The 20,770-nt window shown below is 47.9% G+C and overlaps 1 protein-coding gene across 6 annotated transcripts in view; it reads left to right on the top strand.

Moving 5' to 3' along the window:
- The window catches only part of CLIP2 (CAP-Gly domain containing linker protein 2), a 52,757-nt gene that overhangs the window by 18,429 nt on the left and 13,558 nt on the right, over positions 1–20,770 (top strand). For 4 of the 6 annotated variants that reach the window (XM_015880548.2, XM_032448413.1, XM_015880546.2 and 1 more), the window contains 7 exons: positions 6,765–7,303; positions 12,678–12,802; positions 15,456–15,669; positions 16,535–16,732; positions 17,705–17,808; positions 19,072–19,132; positions 20,500–20,604. In XM_015880548.2, coding sequence (XP_015736034.1) covers positions 6,765–7,303; positions 12,678–12,802; positions 15,456–15,669; positions 16,535–16,732; positions 17,705–17,808; positions 19,072–19,132; positions 20,500–20,604 — 1,346 coding nt within the window. Of the gene's footprint in view, positions 1–4,475; positions 4,598–6,764; positions 7,304–12,677; positions 12,803–15,455; positions 15,670–16,534; positions 16,733–17,704; positions 17,809–19,071; positions 19,133–20,499; positions 20,605–20,770 lie in introns of those variants that run through there. The other 2 variants (XM_015880551.2, XM_015880550.2) reach the window with 2 other exon arrangements.

Raw genomic sequence — 20,770 nt, 5'->3', positions numbered from 1 at the left:
ATGAGGCTCTCCCAGTCCCTGTGATTTAACCATTTTCTCCCCAACTGGGAAGGATTCAATGAGCTTCATGGTCTTTTCCAGCCTTAATGATGGTTTGATTCAGTTGTTGGCAGTTGGGTCACTCCGTGTGGCTGCCCAGGTTGTGTCCTGTGAGTCAGCATCCCAAGCTGCACACATGCAGCATCTTCATTACATTCCTTGCACTATCAGCTCTTGATCCTCTGTCTGGATCCAGTCTGATTGTCAAGTAGTTATTGCTCTTGATGGATCAAGCTGAGCTATTTTCTGGTACTTTCTCTTCTGGAGTTCATTGGCAATGAGCTAATTCCATCACTTTTGAGTGAATGAGCCCATGGCCCTTCTGCACACACCTGCTTGAGCAATGAGCTGCTTGGCTGCTCTTCTCCCACTTGCTGTAGGAGCAGCAGCAAAGCCCATTTGAATGGATTTTACATGGGAACAGTGCCTGAGCAAAAACCCTACACTTGAAGGCTGCGAAATCTCCAACTGAGTTCAAAACTGCTGCTCGATCGCTTGGCGACCACTCTTAGCAGTGTTTGGTACTGAAGATAAATATCTGCAGTTCTGAAGGTGTCCTGAGACCACTCCTCTCTCTGTGTAGCCGCCAGAGCTGTGCCTGGGAAATCATTTATAAATGTCTCATTACAGACCTGTGTCTGCCTCTCTCTTTGCTTTTTGCCATCGGATCAGCTCGCTGAGAGCAGCTGTCTGCGCTTCTGCAGCAGCACCCCCCGAACTGCCCTCCTGCCTTACAGGATTCCCACAGCCGAGGAAATCACAGACAACTGCATGGACACATGTGCAGGGCCTGCAGGCATTGTGTTGAGCTCAGTCCCGAGCTTTTGTATGCTCATATGAAAAGGAAAGTCTTTAGGAAGCCACGCTTGCGCTGGAAGCTGAGCTTGCAGCTGTGCCACTGGGCAGAGCAGTGTGCACAGCAGTGATTTGGGGACGGTGGTCTCGCTGTGCGTTGCTCGAGCTGTCCCCCATCAGGAACCCCCTGCAAGTTCATCTCATGTAAGTGCATCCACCACGCTGCTCTCATGGGATATCGTGGCTCTGTGCTTTCTGGCTGCTTTCTGACTCTCCCAGCGCATGGTTCTTAACAGTTTGAGTCCTGGGTATCTGGGTAAGATGACTGCACTGAGGGGTTTGGGGATGGGGAGTGTTGAATCTTTACAGCCAAGTGCTTTTTCTAAATGGCAAACTGTATTTTCTGTTAGGATCAGCTGTAGTCGATAAAGCGAATAATGCTTCCAAGTGGAGCACCCTGGTTAGTGATTTTTGTTATGTATTTAGGAAAGAATGAAGCCTGTGTGATTCAGTATGCCGTGCATTACTTCAGCCCGAGGTTATCAAATGGGTCTGTGGTTTATTTCTGGAGGCTGGGGAGGGAGGCGTGGGTGCTCTGTTCCTTCTGAAGGAGTGGTTGGGTAGCTGGAGGTGCTCCGGAGCACTGAGGGATGTGGGCAGTACTGGTGGTAGGTGATGGTTGCTCTGGGTGATCTTAGAGGTCTTCTCCAGTGTTAATGACTCTGTGATTCTGTCAAACCTAAACCACCCTTAATAATATGGGATTTTTCTTTGCATTCTTTCCCAGGAAAGCAGGGTGCTGTTGCAAAGGGATGTCATAGATGGGACTGTGTTTTCAGGCTGGAAAATATCACATAGCAGATTGAAGCACGAATGTTGAAAGAATATACTTACGGTTTTAAAAATAATAATTATGTAAAAAATAACACTCTAATCTGGATGAATAGATCCTTCCATATGCTGCAAGCTAATTACCACTCAGTGAACGAAATCTTGGGCATGTTTTGCTAGTCACTTCCCTTGTGCCCTGTGCTGCCAAGAACGGTCTGCCACATGTATTTTCTTGAATACCATTGTTTATACTAAAAAGAATATCTGGGCGTATAACAAATACCTTCTCCCAGTTTAAGAACAGCCAGCCTGATGTTATCTGATCTGGTGTAGCTGTTATGAACTGAGTTCCATCCCTGCTGTCTCCAGTGGGCACTGAGAGTGCTCATCTCACCCGTGGCAGAGCAGCTTTCGTACCAGCCACCTCCTGAATGAGACCTTTATGTGAATCCTTTGTTCAGTCTGTCTGTCTGAGGTTCAGTGCCCTCCCAGCTGCCTCCCAAAGACAAATATCAGCCCCAATGGGCACCTCCTTGCATTCAGTGCAAAGCCACTTCGCAGCAGCTCCCATTTTGCTGTTGCTTGCTCATTCATAGCTCCCAATTGGTTTCTTATTGTCCTCCTTCCTTTCCTCCTCGTTGCAGACTTTTTCCTAGGTATTATTGCTGGCGATGCTGAAGTTGCATCAGATCTTGATATGTGCCCAGCGGGGCTTATCCCAGGGAACAGCAGGGACGACAGATTTCCAGGGTGCCAGATGCAGAGTTCATCTCCATGCCAGCCCTTACATTCGTGTCCCGTGAGATTGGCCATAACAGACACAACTTTTCAGCTTTGAACTTGGAAAGCTTTCAGTCCTTGTTTCCCAGTCAGCCATAAATCTCTGGGGCTGCTTCCTCCCACAGTGTGCTGCCAGGCACTTGGCTGTTCCCTGTAAAGCATTGCGGCCATTTCTTCCTTCTTTCTTTCTTCATTATCCCACAGCTTGAAAAGGCCGTGATAAATCTCGCAGGAAACAGCTGCTTCGTCGCCGTGCTCAATAACTGGAATTTGGGTAGAGCAGTGTGGGCTGGGATTCACTTGGCTGCCAACAATATCACTTCTGTGTCATCCAAGCTGCTCTGATCCCTCTGTGGGAACCTGGAGAGCCACGGTGAGCCAAAGGAAGCTGGTGCAGATGGCGGCTCTGGGATGTGCAGCAGGTTGGACCCTTTGTTTCTTGCCTGGTAGAGCATACAGTGTATTCAGCAGGGGCTGAAGCTTGTCTCTGAAAACTGGTGCTCTGGACTCCCCTTTGGTCTGTACCTGTATGGAAGCTCTAAGCCAGCCATGCCCACGCTGTGGCCAGCAGTCTGCCAGTAGTGAGGTGGTGCATTTTAGCAGTGAACCTACCTATATGCAGCCCAAGACAATTCCTCTCCACTCAGTGTGGCCCAGGCAAGCCAGGAGGATGGGCACCCATGATCTGAGCTGTGACCATTGGTTGGGCAATTGATGGCACATTGTGCCTGGTGGTGCTCACCAGCCACGGGGCAAGCTGCCCATCACCCTATGGCCTATCTATAGCTCTCAGACACATGGGTGAATTTTGGGTGGTCCTGTGTGGAGCCAGGAGTTGGATTCAGTGATCCTTATGGGTCCCTTCCAACTTGGGATGCTGTATGGTTTATGAGGTTAAGCTGTTGTGTTAGGTATAGAGCCATTCATTTGCCTGGTGGTTAACAACAATCAAACCCAAAAGCAACAACGAGAAGAACCCTGGTGAGTAAAATGTTGAAGGGAAGCCCTCTCTGGGGGCACTTTATAGCTCTGCTGTAAATGTGGTGCATTTTCCCCTTTTTCCCTCCCTTCCTGGCACAAGACACTACGCTGGGATTTCTTCTTTCTTTTTATTCCTCTTTTAAACCAAATGTGCCTCCATTTTATCAATTAGCTGCCTGTCTCCTGATTCCCATGGCAACACAATAGGCTGTTGAGTTTCTGGTGCTGTTGGCAGTCCGGGTGCCTGGCATGCATCGCGGGAGCCATGAGATGACAAAAGAGTTCTGCAGGGAGTAGGAAATATGTGGGTAAATGCTCACTGTGCGCCGCTTCTCATGCTCAACTACTTCTCTTTTCCTCTCCCTCCTCCCCTTCCGAAACAAGTTTCCTTTCTCTTTGTTTCAGTTAGCCAGTGATAAGGAATGAGTGTCAGAAGACATGGATGTGTTGGAGGGTGTGTGGCTTTGTTGGGTATGGATGGCACTCATAGCACGAGGCTGTGTATGTCATTGGGATCTTGCTACGAAGGTTATTCCTGCTGATACTGGAGGGAGATAGAAAGCTGAAGCAGAAGGCAAGGAGCAGAGCTTGTTTGAAAGGGGTTTCTTGCTCCTGTACAGCGCTCTGGGGATTTCAGACACATGGCTTTCATTGGCACAGTAATGAGAGCCATATGAGCAGGCTGAAGCTTCAGATCCAAACCTTTAACCTTGCCTTTGCTGAGCTCAGAGGAGTCTGTCTGGCTCCTGTGCCTTAACCAGCACTGGGTGTCCGGTCAGCATCAGCCCTGTCACAGGAGGAGCTTACAGAAAGGGCTGTGTTACACTTACAAAAACAAAAGGGAAAACTGAGATTTAGAGCTGGATAAGATGTGCGTTCAGTGGAACTGCGTCTGACTTTGATTTCTAAGTTGTTGTTCAGCCCTGAAAGCTGTGACCTACAGGAAGACCATTTAAATTGAAAAGAATGAGCTTGACTAATGAGCACAATAGGGCTGGAAAGCTGGAGCAGAGGAGATCCCACACAGTGTGCTGTGTCTCAGAGCCTGCTAGGAGCAGAGAGAGGCAGGAGCTGCTGTCTGTCCTGAGGTTGGTGTTGGATGGAGCAGCAGAGAGGGAGGCAGTGACCCTTGGGGGCGAAGAAGGAGGAATTTCTTCTCTACCACCATAAGGTAACTGCTGGTGGGAGGGTTGGAGCAGAAGGTACTCAAGATCAGGGGGGTCTCTTGAAATAGCCTTGTGCTATAGGATCTCAATGCTTCTGAGTGCATGCTCTCCTCAGAAACCTGTAATTAGACGCTTTATTAGACACTTTCCCCAAGATGCTGTAATTGCTGCAGTTTTGCAGGCAGCTAAAATGAACAGAGTCTATGGGAGTCCCACTAAAACGTTGGCTTTATTTCCTTTATTGGAATGCCTTGTGGGACCAGGAGTCCAATGGAAACTCCCGCTTCGCTTTTTTCTGTCCGAGATGATTTTTGGAGGTGTTTGCTTTGATGGGTGGTTCTGGATGCGGATGTAAGTTGTGCTGCAGTGTTTGTTCAGCCCTAGGGCAGCTGAACCTTCCTTTCTGTGATTCTGAAGGGCTGTGGTGATAAAATGCTGCAGCCGTATCTAGGTATTAAACTGAAAGACTTTTCTGCCAACTCTGAAGTGCCGATTCTCTGTTCTTTCCTCTGCAATCAGACCTCTAGCACAGCTCAAATTACTTTGGGTTGAGAGCTTTGTGTTTGCTGGGCTGTGCAGGAGCTGAGCTGGATCTGTCAGACCCATTACTTGGGCAAGAGCTGTGGAAGTGGTGCTGGCTGAGCTGTAGTGATGGCTGAGGCTGGATGAATTTCACAGTTCAGATAAGCATTCATGTTTGGATCGTCTCTGTTAGACTTTCTTTGCCTGTCCTGTCCAAGAGCTGTTGCCCACCCCCCTCTTTTGACTTGGGGAAGCTTTAGCGAAGTCCATACACTCTTTATTTTAGTTCCTCTGGGATCTATGCTGAAAGGACAATGTTTGCAGTAGATTTTGTCACTTGGGTCAGCAAGTGTGGGGTCACTATTAGCTTGTTTGCTGGAGTTGTTGCTGCTTCAGGTACAGCCATGTACTTAAGGGTTATGGTATATTGGGCTCAGTGGTGATGGGCTGATGGTTGGACTTGATGACCTGGATGGTCTTTTCCAACCTTAATGATTCTGTAATCATATTACAGAAAGTTTGGCCGTCCCCAGATAAGCTGGCTACGGCCACTAGGGATGGTGAATTTCCAGCATCATCTGCAGCTTTCCTTCTCCCAGTAAAGCATAGCTGGAGTTCTGGCTTCAGCTTGAGCAGCTGATGTAAATAAGAGCATTCCCTATTGCAGGTCTGACTTCTGCACACTGAATGTTGCCCTGGAGGAGCTGTGCTAGCAGGGGTTTGTAGATGCTTCCTGTTTATAGATGCTCTGTTTATATTAAACATACCCCAGGTGTCTGCTTACTGCTGGCTTCTGCTCTGCAAAGGGCATGACAGCAGCTGGGAAAAGCAAGTAATTTGCAAAGGCTGCTGTCAGATCCCATGGGAGCTATTAACGTCCTCCAGAGGGACACTCAATGCTTGGGTTAACTGTATACAGACCTCTGGTTCTGGAGAGTTCACTAAAACATCAGTGCCCATTCTTGTTTTAGGATAAAAAGATGACTTTGGTGTTGTTCTTGGTTCCCCTTTTTAAGCAACTCCCATCACTTCTGTTCTGCTGAGCTTTTTCACACTGCCATGAGAAGGATCCTTCAGAGCTGTAATGGAACTGGGAATAGATGCATATTATAAAGGGGGATGATGACATGGAGTTTCTCCTTTATTTTATGTGAGGTCTGCAGAAACTGGGCAGTGCATAGAGATTTCAGTTCAAACTGCCTTTCTGCCGAGGAAGATTTATAGTTAATGGGGCTGCCGAGTTCCTAACCCTTGCCTGATGTAGATGTGCAACCTGAGCTGTGCTCCCAGATGTTTCCTTTCTGTAAATGCCCTTTGCTGGTGTTTCAGCTGCCTCCCTATAACTCCCTGAAAGGAGGCTGTGATGAGGTGGGAGGGGGTTGGACTCTTTTTCCCAGGTGACAGCAATAGGATGAGAGGTGATGGCCATTCTCAGGAAGAGTAGTGATGCATTGATACAGGGAGGTGGGGGAGTCAATGTCTCTGGGGGTGCTCCAGGAAAGGAAGCTGTCATGCTGAGTGGTGTGGTCTGGAGTGTTCACAGGTGTGGACTGATGGTTGGACTAGATGATCTTAATGGTCTTTCCATTGCTCATGATTCTATGATGTAGGATTCCTCCTCATACCAACCCCTTTCCTCTTGGTTCACAGGTTCCCCTCTTCACAAGCAAAGTGCCACCTCCACCTCCAGCGCCGAGAAGTCGGGGTCGAAGGCTGCCGAGGTGGGCGATGACTTCCTGGGAGATTTTGTGGTGGGAGAACGCGTCTGGGTGAACGGAGTGAAGCCAGGAGTGATCCAGTACCTTGGGGAGACACAATTTGCTCCAGGCCAATGGGCGGGGGTTGTGCTGGATGACCCCGTGGGTAAGAATGATGGCTCTGTTGGAGGCGTGCGCTACTTCGAGTGCCAACCACTGCAGGGGATTTTCACACGACCGTCCAAGCTGACGCGGCAGCCTGTGGCTGAGGGCTCGGGGAGCGACGTCCCCTCCGTGGATTCACTTACAGCTCAGAACTTGTCCCTGCATTCAGGGACGGCCACACCGCCGCTCTCCACTCGTGTCATCCCCCTACGAGAGAGCGTCCTCAACAGCGCCATGAAGACGGGCAATGAGTCGGGATCCAACCTGTCGGACAGTGGGTCTGTGAAGAAAGGGGAGAAGGACCTGCGGCTTGGAGACCGTGTGCTGGTGAGTTGATAGTGGAGTAACCTTCAAAAGGGGCAGGGTAGGGATTTGATCCATCCCTGGGTGCTTCTGGTTAGGTTTGGGGTGAGGGAAGGGTGATGGGGGTGGGGGTGAGATGTGAGGCAGAATGTGGCACTGGGAAGAGGGCACCTCAGCAAAGGAGGCTTTGAACTCCTGCATTAATTGTTATTTGGGATGCTGTGTCTTGTGGATTGGTTTGTCTGTTCCCCTCTTTAATTCTTGGAGAGACAGTGCTCAAGTGAGGACTGCCTCTTTTAGCAGCAGCAAAATATACAGACTGAGACTTCAACATGTTGTAAAGTGGTTTTCTTCCTGCACTTCTGTTTTTTGTTTCTTTGTTCAGATTTTGTTCTTGCTGTTGTTTCTGTTTGTTTACAAATGAATGGAAGCCCTCCCTCCCAGCCTGCTGCCTTATCCACCCCAGATGTTGTGAGAGAGATTGGTGCTGTTCTTTGTTACTGTAATGAATAACTTCAAAAGAACAAATTCGAAACCAGCATAAGCTTTGGGCTTAGAGAAATATCAGGAGCTGTTTGCATGTCTGGGAGAAGAACAGATAGAATCAATAGAACCACTGGGGTTGGGGAAGACCACTAAGATCACCAAGTCCAGCCATCAGCTGGATTTGAGCCATTTTTGCCTTTCGATGGCTCTGAGCTTAGAGCCTTTCCAACTTTAGCAGTTGCTAAAAGTAATCTAGTGGAGTTTTCCGCTAGAAGAATTAGGTAATGTTTGCCTTTGGCACTTTTGAGCTCAGACTTTTTCCCAGAGATGCAAAAATTACATTAAAGAGGTGAAAAAAAAGCCCTCCACCGTGATGCTGTGGAACTCATTTCTTGAAGTCTGGCAGATGAATGTGGAACAATTAACGTTTGCTTTAGTAAGAAGGGAGCTTCCCAAAGTGTGCCAATTGCCCGAGTGCTGCCATTAGTGCAAGTCTGCCTTGTTGCCTTTCTCCAGGGAGAGAATGGATGGAAAAGGAGATGGAGCAGTTGAGCACTTTCTGCTTGAGAGGAATCTCTGCTATGTTTTTCTTCCCCTAAGAAAATGCATTTTACATGCGTTGAGGGGGAGGCAGCTCAGCAGCTGAACTGATTCCACCCTAAAGAGCTTGCTTAGGAACAGTGGGAAGGAGGTGACTTCTCAAAAAGCAAGTCTAAATAAAGAATATCCTTTTCATAGAGATGTTCTGTCCTTTAGCCATCTTTATGTTCCCTAACTGAGGATGCACAATTCTATACTGAAATGTAGTAACAAACACGGCTACCTAAGGGCTGTGATGTTTCCTAATTGACTTTATTCCTGCAGAGTGCTGCCCCAGATACTCCTCAGATGGATTCTGTGATTGTGATGTTGCCAGAACTTGGAGATGGCTGAAGCTGCAGTTGCTGCTGCAATAGGCAGCAATGGAGATGGGATATGATGGAGCCTTGCCTTGGTGGCAGGCAGCTTCAGCTGATGGGAAGCTGCTCTGGGCTCACCCCAGGCACATGATGATACGAATTGCTTTCTCCTCTGTGCACTGCAGAGTGGTTTTTGCTGGCAGTGTATTGCCACCTTTGGCTCTTGGCAAATGGCAGGAGATTCTCATGAGTAAACTAATCATGTCCTCTTCTTTAGCACCCCATGCAAACCTACATACCGGCCTTGATCTGCCAGCCCAGAGCTGCAGAAAGCCTTTAAGCAGCTGAGTGAGAAATCCTTGCCATCAGCAGCTCCCTGGGCACAGAGAGCCACGAGCTTTGCTGGCAGCTTGCTTTGAGCTGTGTCAGCCCTGGGACTGAAGTCTTACTGCTGTGAAGGCATGTGGGGCATTAGGAAGGAACTGAGGAATTTAGTGAAACTAAGAGATAACAGCACAAATAAAAAGCTGCTGCCTTGCCCAGCTGCCGCGTTAACCCTTGGAGGCTTTTTGTGCATGCACACACCCTCCTAACCATTCATTTAGGCCAACGCACTGGCCGATGCTTGTCTTCTGCTTGCTATATTTGTCATTGAATAAGAGTTGTGAGTGGTTCATGGCAGGGCAAACTATTATTAACGTGGGTGGACTTGGTATCAAAGGCAGCCCCAGGAAGGGATGCTGTAATTGCAGGCTTTCCCCTTGCGCTGCATCCCGTGGGCATTATTCTCACACTGCTGCCTGAAAGATAAATGTGTATGGATGCCTTGTGTCAGCAGTGCTGTGCTGCGGGGATGGGTGAGCCCCAGAAGTGTAAGTATTTGGGTTAAAAAAGGCTATAAAAATCCCTTTGTCATGAGCTGCAATTACACATCTGAAGATGAGCCAGACCTCCACCTTACCCTGAATGGTGGAGTGCTGTCCTCAGCTGTTGGCTGGGATATACCCCTGTAAGTGCTGGCATGCACTTGCCATAGGTGTGTTCATCCTCCTGTACTTACAGGTGGTTATTTCCCATGATTTGAGGGGTCTGGATGCAAACTGCCGTGCTTCTGCTAAAGGCATTCTCTGTAAGTCAAGTCCTGTGTGATAATATTCTGCCACCGGTGCTTGGAAGAGCTGAATGGCAAGGAGCTGGGAAGCAGCTTTTAGCACTGCTCAGTAGAAATATGCTCCTGAGATGAGCACGAGGAAAAGGCAAATTCCTGTCTGAGGGAAAGGATGGCTGCTTCAGCTTAATGCTGGGTAAAACCTGCCCATGGGTAAATCCTGTCCCAAACAGGAGCAAGAAGCACTGCTCCATAAAGGTGGGCTCCAGTTCTTGTTGGTATCGTTCAGCATCAGTGTAGGGTAACAGCAGCTCTTGTGCTGTTCATTAAAAGTAGCTGACAGTCCCCAGATGACTGGATGACACTGGAAAACAGTCACTGTTGATCTGAATTAGTGTTTTCTGGTCTTTTTTTCTCCTCTTCCTGAGCAGTATTGCAGCGAATTGCAAACAGTGCATCACTCCCAGGCCCTGGGTTGAGGTTCTTGCTGAGAGCAAAAGCATCGTGTAAGGGAAAAGAGCAAATGCAGGCAACAGGAGCTGGACCTGCAGCAGCCAGATCAAAACATGGCCTGGTGCTAATTGGGCAAATTGTTTAAATGATGCATTAGCAGCTCTGATAAAGACAGTGTCTGGGTGGATCAGCATCATTGCCTTTCCAGCCCTGGGATACTGGTCTGAATCCAATTTTGTCATTCTGATGAGAAAGCTGTAGTAAAATGGGATGTCAGTGTTACTACAGATAGCAGGAAGGTGGGTGGACCTCCCTGATGACTGCACAGTGCTTTTCTCGTGCACTCTGAAGGATACAGAACCATTTTGTATCTGTGGCTTCTCATCGTTCCGAAGGTCAAGATCAAGACTTAGAGACTATTGGAGAGATCTTGTTCAGGAGGTCAAAAAACAGATCTCTGGAGAGAGGCACAGAAAGGGAGCTCCATACTGGAGGTGTGTTTGTGGCCCTGAGTGCTGTGCCAGGCAGGCAGTTACAGACAGTTGTTTTTTTAATTGAGAAACTGCTTCTACCTTCCTCCCAAGGTGATGCTTCTGCTTTGTTGAAGGGTATAATAGAAACAAACGCTTCTGTTTTGATGAGCCCATTTGCTGTATGTGCTGATGTAACCTGCCAGCTGGCTTTTTCCAAAGCGGGTTGTTTGTTTTAGCAGTGTTAACAGATTATCAGGGCTGAATAAATCTGTGTGTCTACGTTGGGTGAATTCTATCGAGGCTCCCCATCCATGAGAGTTTGTGTGTGTTTGCCAGAAGTTGGGAGGTTCACTGTGGGCTGCTGTGTGAGTGTGTGACAGAATAACTCTTAAAAGAGAAAAATAAAGTGGAATCACGTTGCCATCTTGGGGTGTTCTTTGCTCTGAGAGCTGTTGGTGTCCCATCCCTAGAGGTGCCCAAAGCCATGGATGGGTCCTTGGGCAGCCTGAGCTTGCGGGGTGCACCCAGCCACAACATGGGGTTGGAGCTGGATGGTCTTTGAGGTCACCTCCTACCTGTCCTTTGGCTTTCTGTGCTGTTTGGAATGGCCCTTTGTAGAGGCCCCAGAGCAGCGTGGTAAGAATCACAGTGATGGAGGGATCTCATCATCAGGTTTTTTGAGAGAGCATCCCAGCAGTGATAAATTCCCATCATTGACATTAAGATGAATTACAACTATTGAATTCAACTTGCAGCTCAAGAAACGTATAAGAAGGGCATTAAATCATTGCATTAATATTAGGAGAATAAAGCTGTCCAAGCTCAAATAAGTTGAAAAAGGGGGCTGCTGTTTGACCACAGAATATCAGCAGAGTTTTCTCCATAAGGAATACTTGGCTAAATCCCTAGTAAGGGATATTACAGAAGACAAACTCGAGCTGCATGTAGCTCTGCCTCCTGGGACGTGGGGTAGGACCCATCCTGCAGAGCTGTGCTCTTTCAGGCTGTAGCTTTAATTTCAAGAGTATTAAGTTTTCTTCCTTGAACACAGGCTTAGCAGAGGCCCAAAAAGGTTTAAATTCTGTGCTGATTCACTCGAATCCTTAGAACATCCCTCCTACTTCTCCATCTTTCTTGTCTCAGCACAAATACCAAATGAAACCCATAGGTGTAAAGATAGTGGCTGCTGGTAGAGCTGCTGCTCAGTGAAACGTGCTCTCATTGCAGCCATCAAAACATGGCTTTGTGCATTCCTGACCTGCACTGTCCCAGGGTCTGCTCTGCACATTGAAAGTCTTAACTCTACATATGGGAGCAAAAGGTGTGATTTATTTTTATTTCTCCGTGGTGGGGGTGGAAAACCAGGTGGCAGCCTCAGTACAATGAGACCCTGTTTCACGTGGCATTCTAACTAACTCAGGGAATTGGAGTGCGTAGGTAAAAGCAGAGCTCTTTCTGAACCAAATGTCTTTATTTTGAGAGGTTTGCTGGAAGGGCTGTTGGTTATGTGCTAGCAAACCCTACGTGGAGACAAGCTGACAAGCAGTGCAAGTGCTTTGCTGCTCAGATTATCCCTTTGAAATCCTGTCCTAGAGCTGCCAGCTGAAAGAGCAAAAAGCTGAAACCCCATTAGTGTGGATGTTTTTTCTTTGCAAAAGTCTGTGCTTGGAGGCCTGAACTCCTTCAAGGCCTGACAAGCGACGGTGCACAATTAGTTGATATTCATGTTGTATTTGTCCTGACATCTCTCAGCCAGGCATGTCAGAAAGTGGGAGATTTGCTTGTAGTTGGGAGAGATATCTTTAGTGCCAGGAGACTTTGGTATGAAAACTGTCTGTTCTGGTTTCATGACATCTACTTTGTAAAATCTGATAGATTTTATTTTTTTCCCTTTTCTCTCTCCGTAGCTGCCCCAGCTTTAGTAGTACCCCAGTAAAATCAATGTCTAACTCTAACCCTCAGTGTTTTATCCCTAACAGGTCGGTGGGACCAAGACAGGAGTTGTGCGCTACGTGGGAGAGACAGATTTTGCCAAAGGAGAGTGGTGTGGCGTGGAGCTGGATGAGCCCCTGGGGAAGAACGATGGGGCTGTGGCTGGGACAAGGTACTGAGCACCCCAAACCCAGCCTGAGCATGTGGGGTCCCACCATCTCTTAGGTGATAACACCAAACACCATTTGGGGCTGGGAGGAATGGCTGGGGGTGCTTGGCTGGATATGGTGGGGTGGGAGGAAGAATCCAGTTCTTGCTTTTTGGTTATCATCTGTTCTTGTATTAATTCTGTAGCATAGATCATGGAATCTCTAGGGTTGGACAAGTCCACTAAGATCCCCAAATCCACATCCACTAAGATCCCTCAGTGCCACATCTGCATGGCCCTGGAACACCTCCAGTGATGGTGTTTCTGTTGCTTCCCAAGCAGTGGTGTTTCTGTTCACATAGAAATTGGACAAGGGAATGCCCCCAGCATCACATCCTGAGCTTGGTGATGTTCAGATCTGAGTTACATATCAGTGTTTTGACCCTCATCCAACGCAGGTGGAACTGATTTCCTGTCCTTCACGAGCCCCTTTCAGGGGAAATACAGTTGATTTCTCAAAGCTTCTTAAGGGAATCTCACATTAAAAGTGAGGTTTAACTTCGAAACAGCTCAGGAACTGTGAGTTCCTCTGCTGTTAGATCTCAGGTTCTGTAATAAAGGTTTCTTGTGTTGAATCAGCAGTCATATGTTCTCATTTAAAATCAGAGAAACGCTGCCTTGTTCAATGGCAGGACAAGAAAGCAATGGATGATTGGCAGCAGATGGCTGAGTTCCAGCCTACTCTCAAATGAAAAGAATCAATGTGATGGAGTGGATCCAAGTCCCTGCTTTCTTTATCATGCAAAATAAATTATCTCTAAGCTTAATCTTCAGGTTGTCAGGAAATGATTTATTGTCTTTGTGCGTACGGGATGTGTGGAAAGCAGATGTGGGTTGGTCAGGGTGCTCTCTGCTTCTTGTCCTCACGCCTCTATTGGTGGGTTTGGAAAGCCCAGTTTTTGAAGGCCATCTTTCTTCTGGAACTGCTGTTTCATGGTTTTATTTTGCTGTGTATCATGTCTCCAAGATGTCTCTTTTCTTGCACTTCATGCTTTGTTCCTGCTCTTGATTCCGTGGCAGGGTCAGGGAACTGGAGTGAATTCAGAGCTTCTGATTCTAGAGGGGAAATTGAAGGGAATCTTTAAGGTACCCCCACCCCATGCATCCCTGCCAGTGATGTACATCTCCTAGCATAGCAAACACATTCCCCTGCTCATCCCTTGAGTTTTCATCTGACCTTCTGGTTTTACAGCAGTGAAAATGCCTCGCTGGCAGCTGCCAACGTGCACTGATTTCATCAGCAGGGTTTTGGAGGAAAGCCCTCTTAATAAACCTGGCTCCCTCAGGGCATGCAGGCACCCCTTAGACTGCCTTCCCAATGTTTTCCATGGCTGCTCCGTGTTCCTGATACTGCCTTGAGTTCATCCTGCCAGAATCAGTCTGGGAAGAAGCTGCCAAGGGCTCTGCTTTGGTGCTTGTTGCCATCTAGTGAGCATGCTTGGCCTGGCTGCCCAAGGCTCTGTGCTGCACTATCTGGATGCTACAGCTGTGCTAAGGTAGGGAAGGTAATGAGGGGTAAATGAGTGAGCAAAGGATTTCATCCCCATCCTTGCTGTGCTGAGCCCTGTGGGTGAGCTGATGGTAGATCAACTGAATTTACTGATTCTCCTCAAGCTGAAGAAGGTTTTCTAGCAGATGTTTCTGCAGCCAAGTTTTCTGGACCCAGTTTCTGTTTATGAAATATATAAAGGTTAATTGCAACCGCTCCCAATCTGGACTAAAAGTAGGTGGGTAGACACAGTGTGATGCAGGTTCTAATTGGCAAAGAGCTGCTGGGGACCGTAAGAGGCCACATTGTAAATACCCAATGTTGGCTTGTGCTTAAAACGTGTAGACTAATGCCATGCTGTTGGGCTGCCTGTGCCCAACAGATGATGCGAAGGAGGGTTTTGTCTGGTTTGCAAGAGGTCATGCAGATTTTCCTGCTTCTTTTTTTTCCCATTCTAGATTAAGGTCTGCCTGTGGCAGGATGGATTTTCCAAACCCACGAGCCATATTAGCAGCAAACAGTGGGCTAAGCAGTTTTGGATCATAGGGTCTTTTTTTAAATGTTATTTCACTGGGGCGGGGGAGGAAATGGAGTTGAGCAGGTGTCTGAAAACAAATTGCTATAATCTGGATGGGGATCAGGCTGTTCTCTGGCCTCCCAAGCACACAGAGCTCTGTGACGCAGCCCTGTGACTGCTTCCAAGTATAAGGCAGTTGGGAAGCAGCTGCTCACATCTGGAGAAGGATGTGAAGCACAAGGACTTGTGCTGGGCAGAGCATGAGCTGAAAACTGCTGCTGCTTGTGCTCTGGAAGGACAGATTTACTGGTAGAACACGGTACAGAGCGGTATGATTTGTGGATACACTTTGCTATGTGACTTTCTTGCAAGTGGGGTGGAGAGCGCCCAGATGCTGGTTTGGGGTTGTCTGGTTTGCTTCTGGAAGGAAGGAGGAGTGTGTGTGCTCTCATTGTGTATGTGTATTGGGATCCTATCTGGGAAGCTGTGTGGGTCTTTCCTGGCAGCTTATCAAAACGTGTAGCAATCAGTGCATGGCAATGCCCTTCTGCAGGGCTTGGGCAAGGTGGATGCTATTGCCCTTCTGACACAGTGCGTCTCTCCTGTTGCAGGTATTTTCAGTGCCCTCACAAGTTCGGCCTCTTTGCTCCCATCCACAAGGTGATTCGGATTGGGTTTCCATCAACCAGCCCTGCCAAGGCAAAGAAGAGCAAGCGGATGGCCATGGGAGTGTCTGCCCTAACCCACAGCCCCAGCAGCTCCTCCATCAGTTCCGTCAGCTCCGTGGCTTCATCTGTTGGGGGCAGGCCCAGCCGCAGTGGGTTGGTAAGTGGCTTTTTCCACTCTCCATCTGCTGGTGGGACTCTGCTCTACAAGGTGGGAGGGCTGGAGTTCAGTTTCAGCAGCTGCACTGAGGCAGCTGCTCCTTCCCTGTCAGTGAAATGAGGAAAGTGGAGTTTGGGATATGGTTTCTGACCTTACAAATTGGAATCCTTCCACGGATGTGAGAGTTGTAACCAGACACAGAGCAATTGTGACCATTGGTATCCAAAGTGCTATTTGCTATTGACAGCTCTGCTGTCAAGTGCAAGTTTTGTTACAAGGTCCCTGCACAAAACGCCATTGCTTCCTGCCCATGTGGTTGTGTAGCAGTGTGCTGTTAAGCAGCTCTCCCTTCCAGCCCTGCGGTGACCGCATTTTAGCTCCTAGGGCTGACACTCTGCTGGATCACATGCCTTGTGCTTTGGAAGATGCTCAAGAAGGCAGACACCAGAGCAGCAGAAATATTATTAAAAGCTCTGACGTAGTGTGTGCTGCATAGCACCTGCAGTCCTCTTGGCTGGGGACAAGGGTGCAGTATCCATCACTGGGAGTGGATCCAGCCAAACAACACAACTCTCCTTTTGAGATCAATGCTTCTAACTGAGCTTGCTTTGGGACTGCAGCAATGCTGGGCATCAATAAAATATATTTTAAAAGGCAGGCAGTACAGTATGTGCTGATCTTTTTAAACCCAGTTCCCACCCCGTGTTATGTCATTTGGGATGTGATTCTTCCATTCTAGCATAGCAGAGCAAGGCACAGTCTTCTGCAGACTCATTAACCAGACCTGTGGGTTAACCAGTAGTCCTGGACTTCTAGACTGGAAGAGAACATGGTTTAGTTCTGTCTCTCTTTAACTCTTCTCCAGCTGACGGAGACCTCCTCTCGTTACGCCCGTAAAATCTCTGGCACTACAGCTCTCCAGGAGGCTCTGAAGGAGAAGCAGCAGCACATCGAGCAGCTGCTGGCAGAGCGTGACCTGGAGCGGGCTGAGGTGGCCAAAGCCACCAGCCACATCTGTGAGGTGGAGAAGGAGATCGCCATCATGAAGGCCCAACATGAGCAGGTAGGAGGAGGGATGGCCCAGAGTGCACTGAGGCCCCAGCATGCTGCCCAAAGAAATGGTGGGTGCCCCATCCCTGAAGGTGCCCAACGTTGTGGGTGAGCCCTGGGCAGCATGAGCTGGTGGGGGGGGCACCCAGCCCAAAGCAGGGGGTTGGAACTGAATGGGCTGTGAGGTCCTTTCCAACCCAAGCTGTTCCATGATACCTAATGTGCAAACTAGGCTCTAATTTTCTGCCTTTCATACGGAGGCAGCTTCCCACACAGCGGGCTTTCTCCATTCCTGCCCCTATCACATGCTCTCTCCCTTCTCCAAGGAAGGAGCACAAACAGGGCTATGCCAAACCAAGGACAGAAGGTAGTTTGTTTGGTGGGTTGGTGCATCTGAGTGCAGAAATGCAGTGGGAAGCAAGCACAGTGCCCCGAGCCACCCGCTCTGGCCTTGGCTGTGGCTGCACTGCAGTGTTCTTTGATACTATCAGATGCTCCTGAGAACATCAGCTTGGTTGGTGTAAGTCCCTGCTTCCAGAAGGGATAATCTGATCATATTAAGAGTTGTCAACTGTAAAGAAAGCAGGCTGATGGTGCTAGCATTTTGATTTTTGTTCAAGGATGTATGTAGGTACTATTTTATCCACCTGAATGTACAAAGAAAGCAGTTGCATGTTTATACTGCTCATCAATGGGTGGCCCTCTAATAACTGTTCTTGCCTTGAGTTCCTTACTGCTGTCTATAAACCCTGCTCAGCTGCAGGGAGCAGGGATGGATAGCACTGCATCTCTTTGTGGTGGGCCACACCTGCCTGCCAGAACCATGGGAGGAAATAGTAAATCAACTGCAATCTGACATCTTCCTTCTGGAAAGATATTTTCTGGTCATTATCAGTAATGAATTAATGCAAGCCTGAAATGATTCTATTCTCTATACCTCAAACATTTCCAGCTTTTGTGAGTCAGGCTCTTTTTGTTGCTGCAGTATGTCACAGAGGCAGAGGGGAATCTCCAGCGAGCACGAGCGCTGGTGGACGGGATGCAGAAGGAGAAGATTGAACTGCTGAACCAACTGGAAGAGGAGAAGAGGTAAAACAGGCATGAAAGGGCGTGGAGGAGGTGAAACCACAGGGGGGATGAAGCTCTTAGCTGTGAATGTCATGGTCTGATGTAAGGACAAGAAAGTGACTGGAGAGTCATCCTGGGGTGTCTCCTTGTATTTCAAATGTGCTGTGCTCCTGTCTTGGCTACTGCAGACTGCCTGTTGTGTGGTTGGACCTGTGTTCTTGCCAAATACAGGCAGCTCTTGAGACAAAAAGCACTTCTGTTCCTGATGGGGTCCCCAAACTGCTGGCACACCTGTGAGGACCATGGTAATTTTCAGGCTGACAATAGCAGATATTGCCCAAACAACGCAATGTGGGCAACAGTTCCTCTGCTGCTGCCAGCTGATGGCCAAACAGCCTTGGTCTCCTGCTGGGCTATGAAGCTGTTGGGGGCTTCCAACCATCTTCCCTCTTTTTTTTTGGTTCCTGATACTGAACATGGAGAAGCAGCGTATATATCTCTTTGTGATGTGGTAATTTTGTGGAGGTTCTGAGAAATGGAAGTCAAACTGGTGTGTGATTTCCCATTCCCAAGGGTCCCATATGATGACGCATGCATTTCCTTTCTGGATGAGAGGAAAGATCTGTTTGTCATTCTTGGAGGCCAGTTGCTCCATACATAGAACTGAACCCTCCAGTGGGAATGAAGACATTTCTGTGTGTTAACTGAGAAAGCTGGAAATGGTGCTGGTTCCAGTGGGAAGGTGCTCCTCCTGGAGAGCTGTTCATTCATGCTCTCTGGGCAGGCAGCTCATTTTCCCAGCTCCAGGAGGCCCTTTAACCCACGACAGCTGAGCTATTTCCTAAATATCAACAGATGCCTCCTCTAATTAGGGGAGGTTTAGACAAGGAAGCTTGTTTATGAAGTTAGATATGTACTCTCACAGCTATTTTTGTCTCTGTAACTGAATCAGAGCCCTTACATCTGGCTACCAGCGTAGCATCTTCATTACATCAGTAAAGAGAACAAAGAGGACTGAGTTCAGCAGAAGATTGAATTACTGTGTGTTGTTATGAGATTTTACGTTCAGACTTTGCAGAAGAGTCCCAGGCACTTCCAGTTTGTGTATGTGGCTTTATGTGTATTTATGCATGGTGGATCAGTACAACTTCTGCACTTGTTATGTAAAGTGCCTTTTTTTCCTCATCTTTTTACTGTGCAAGGATGGCCCATGTGCAGCGGCTGCTTGTAGGGTGCTAATCTGGGTGTTACTGATTGCACTTTGTCTCTTCTCCCCTCCCACAGGAAAGTGGAGGACTTGCAGTTCCGTGTGGAAGAAGAATCCATTACCAAGGGGGATTTGGAGGTAATTCCCACTGCCCTCACTGAGATTTGGGGGCCAAACTAGTAACTGTGAGTGTGGTAATTCCTACCTGACTCTGAGCAATGCATTCTCTTTACTGATGGCTGTGAACATGCTGCAAACACTGTTGTGGTGTGAACTGTGATGAGTGATCTTTGGTCTGTTGTCCCATCACTGGTAACAGTAGGAGCTGCCTAGAATTGCTCATGTCCAGCCAGCCTGGCTTTAGATTTTGACATGAGTTGTCGAGATGTGTTAAAATTTGCTGCAAGCAAAAAACTGCAAATGGTGTTAGGAGCTTGTCCTAAGTATGTGCAAAGAAGCAGAAGGAAATATACCTGTGAAAGTGAGGCTCTGCTCTGTGTGTGTTAACTATGGGGCTTTCCTCATCTTTAGCTATGGTTCTAGCTTGGTAACAGCCAGGAAAATCAAAGGACTTGCTTCAATTCTATCAACAAAGGGATAGGAAAATGTGAAAAGTAGGTGATGGAGTGTATTGCTATGGGTGTGACTGTATTGGTATAAATGTCTCTTTTTCCAAAAAATAAGTAGAATAATGTTTGATGGGTGTAAATCCCCAGTGTCCTGATGGCAGACCTCTGCCAAAGGACGGCAAAGTTCAGTTCCTTCCCTAGTGAGTGAGGAATGAATTGCGTTTCGTCCTGAGCTGAGTGCTTTAGAGAGGGGTCATTGATCCATCGGTCCCTTTGGGATGAGCACCAGGTGTGATGCTCAGAAGTGATTCCCACGTTTCTTGTGTTTTTTGGCTCTAGGGTTTGTCCTGTTGGACAGCTTGGAGGTTGTTTTTTTTTTAACACCTGGAGCAATGGATCCAATATCTGGACATTCAATAAAGTGGGAGGATTTGTGTGTTTAGCCTTGAAACATGGTCATGATTTCAATCCTCTTTTGGTCTTGGTTGGCATTGCTGATGTTGTAGTGCTTTGGAAGATGGAAGGCAATGGCAGGGAAAACAAACAAACTTGGCAGAAAAGCTTCTTGTAGTGGAAGACTGTTGTTACAGAAAGTATCTCCTTGGAGAGTCTTGCACTGGTGGTCTGCAGCAGTTGGACTTCTGCTGTTTAGAGATTACCTTCAGCATACTCTTAACGCAGAGGGCTGTTTTCCCATTGGGTTGCATTTTGTTGTGAATAGCTGCTATGAGTACCGTGTAAAATCCCACAGTGACCATTTTCTGTTTGGTTGGATTTTTCCTGCTTGTTTGGATCTTTATTCTCCTCCTGTTGTGAACTACCTTTCCTTATCCTGTATGCCAGAGATGATGTTGCAGCCTTCTCTTTCCCTCTCTCTCCTTCTCTTTCCCCTCCCTTTCCCCATCTCTACTGTTCCTTTCCCCCCTGTGTGACCAGACTCAGACGCAGTTGGAGCATGCCCGAATACGGGAGCTCGAGCAGAGCCTGCTGTTTGAGAAGGCACAGGCTGAGAAACTCCTCAAAGAATTAGAGGACACCAGGGTAATCCACTCCCACTTACCCTGCCTGCAGAACAGCGCTTGCCCCCACCTTGATGCTCGTGATACTGCTTTGGGTTTCATTTTGGTTTATGTGGTTGATTGGTTTTGGCTTGAATGTAGGCATCCCCAATTTTTGTTTGGTTTGGTTTTTCTTTGCTCTCTCCCCC

The sequence above is a fragment of the Coturnix japonica genome, chromosome 19 (assembly GCF_001577835.2).
Source record: "Coturnix japonica isolate 7356 chromosome 19, Coturnix japonica 2.1, whole genome shotgun sequence".
NCBI classification, from domain to species: Eukaryota; Metazoa; Chordata; class Aves; order Galliformes; family Phasianidae; genus Coturnix; species Coturnix japonica.
Note: the sequence above shows the minus strand (reverse complement) of the source record. Positions and strands in the feature narration are given on the sequence as shown.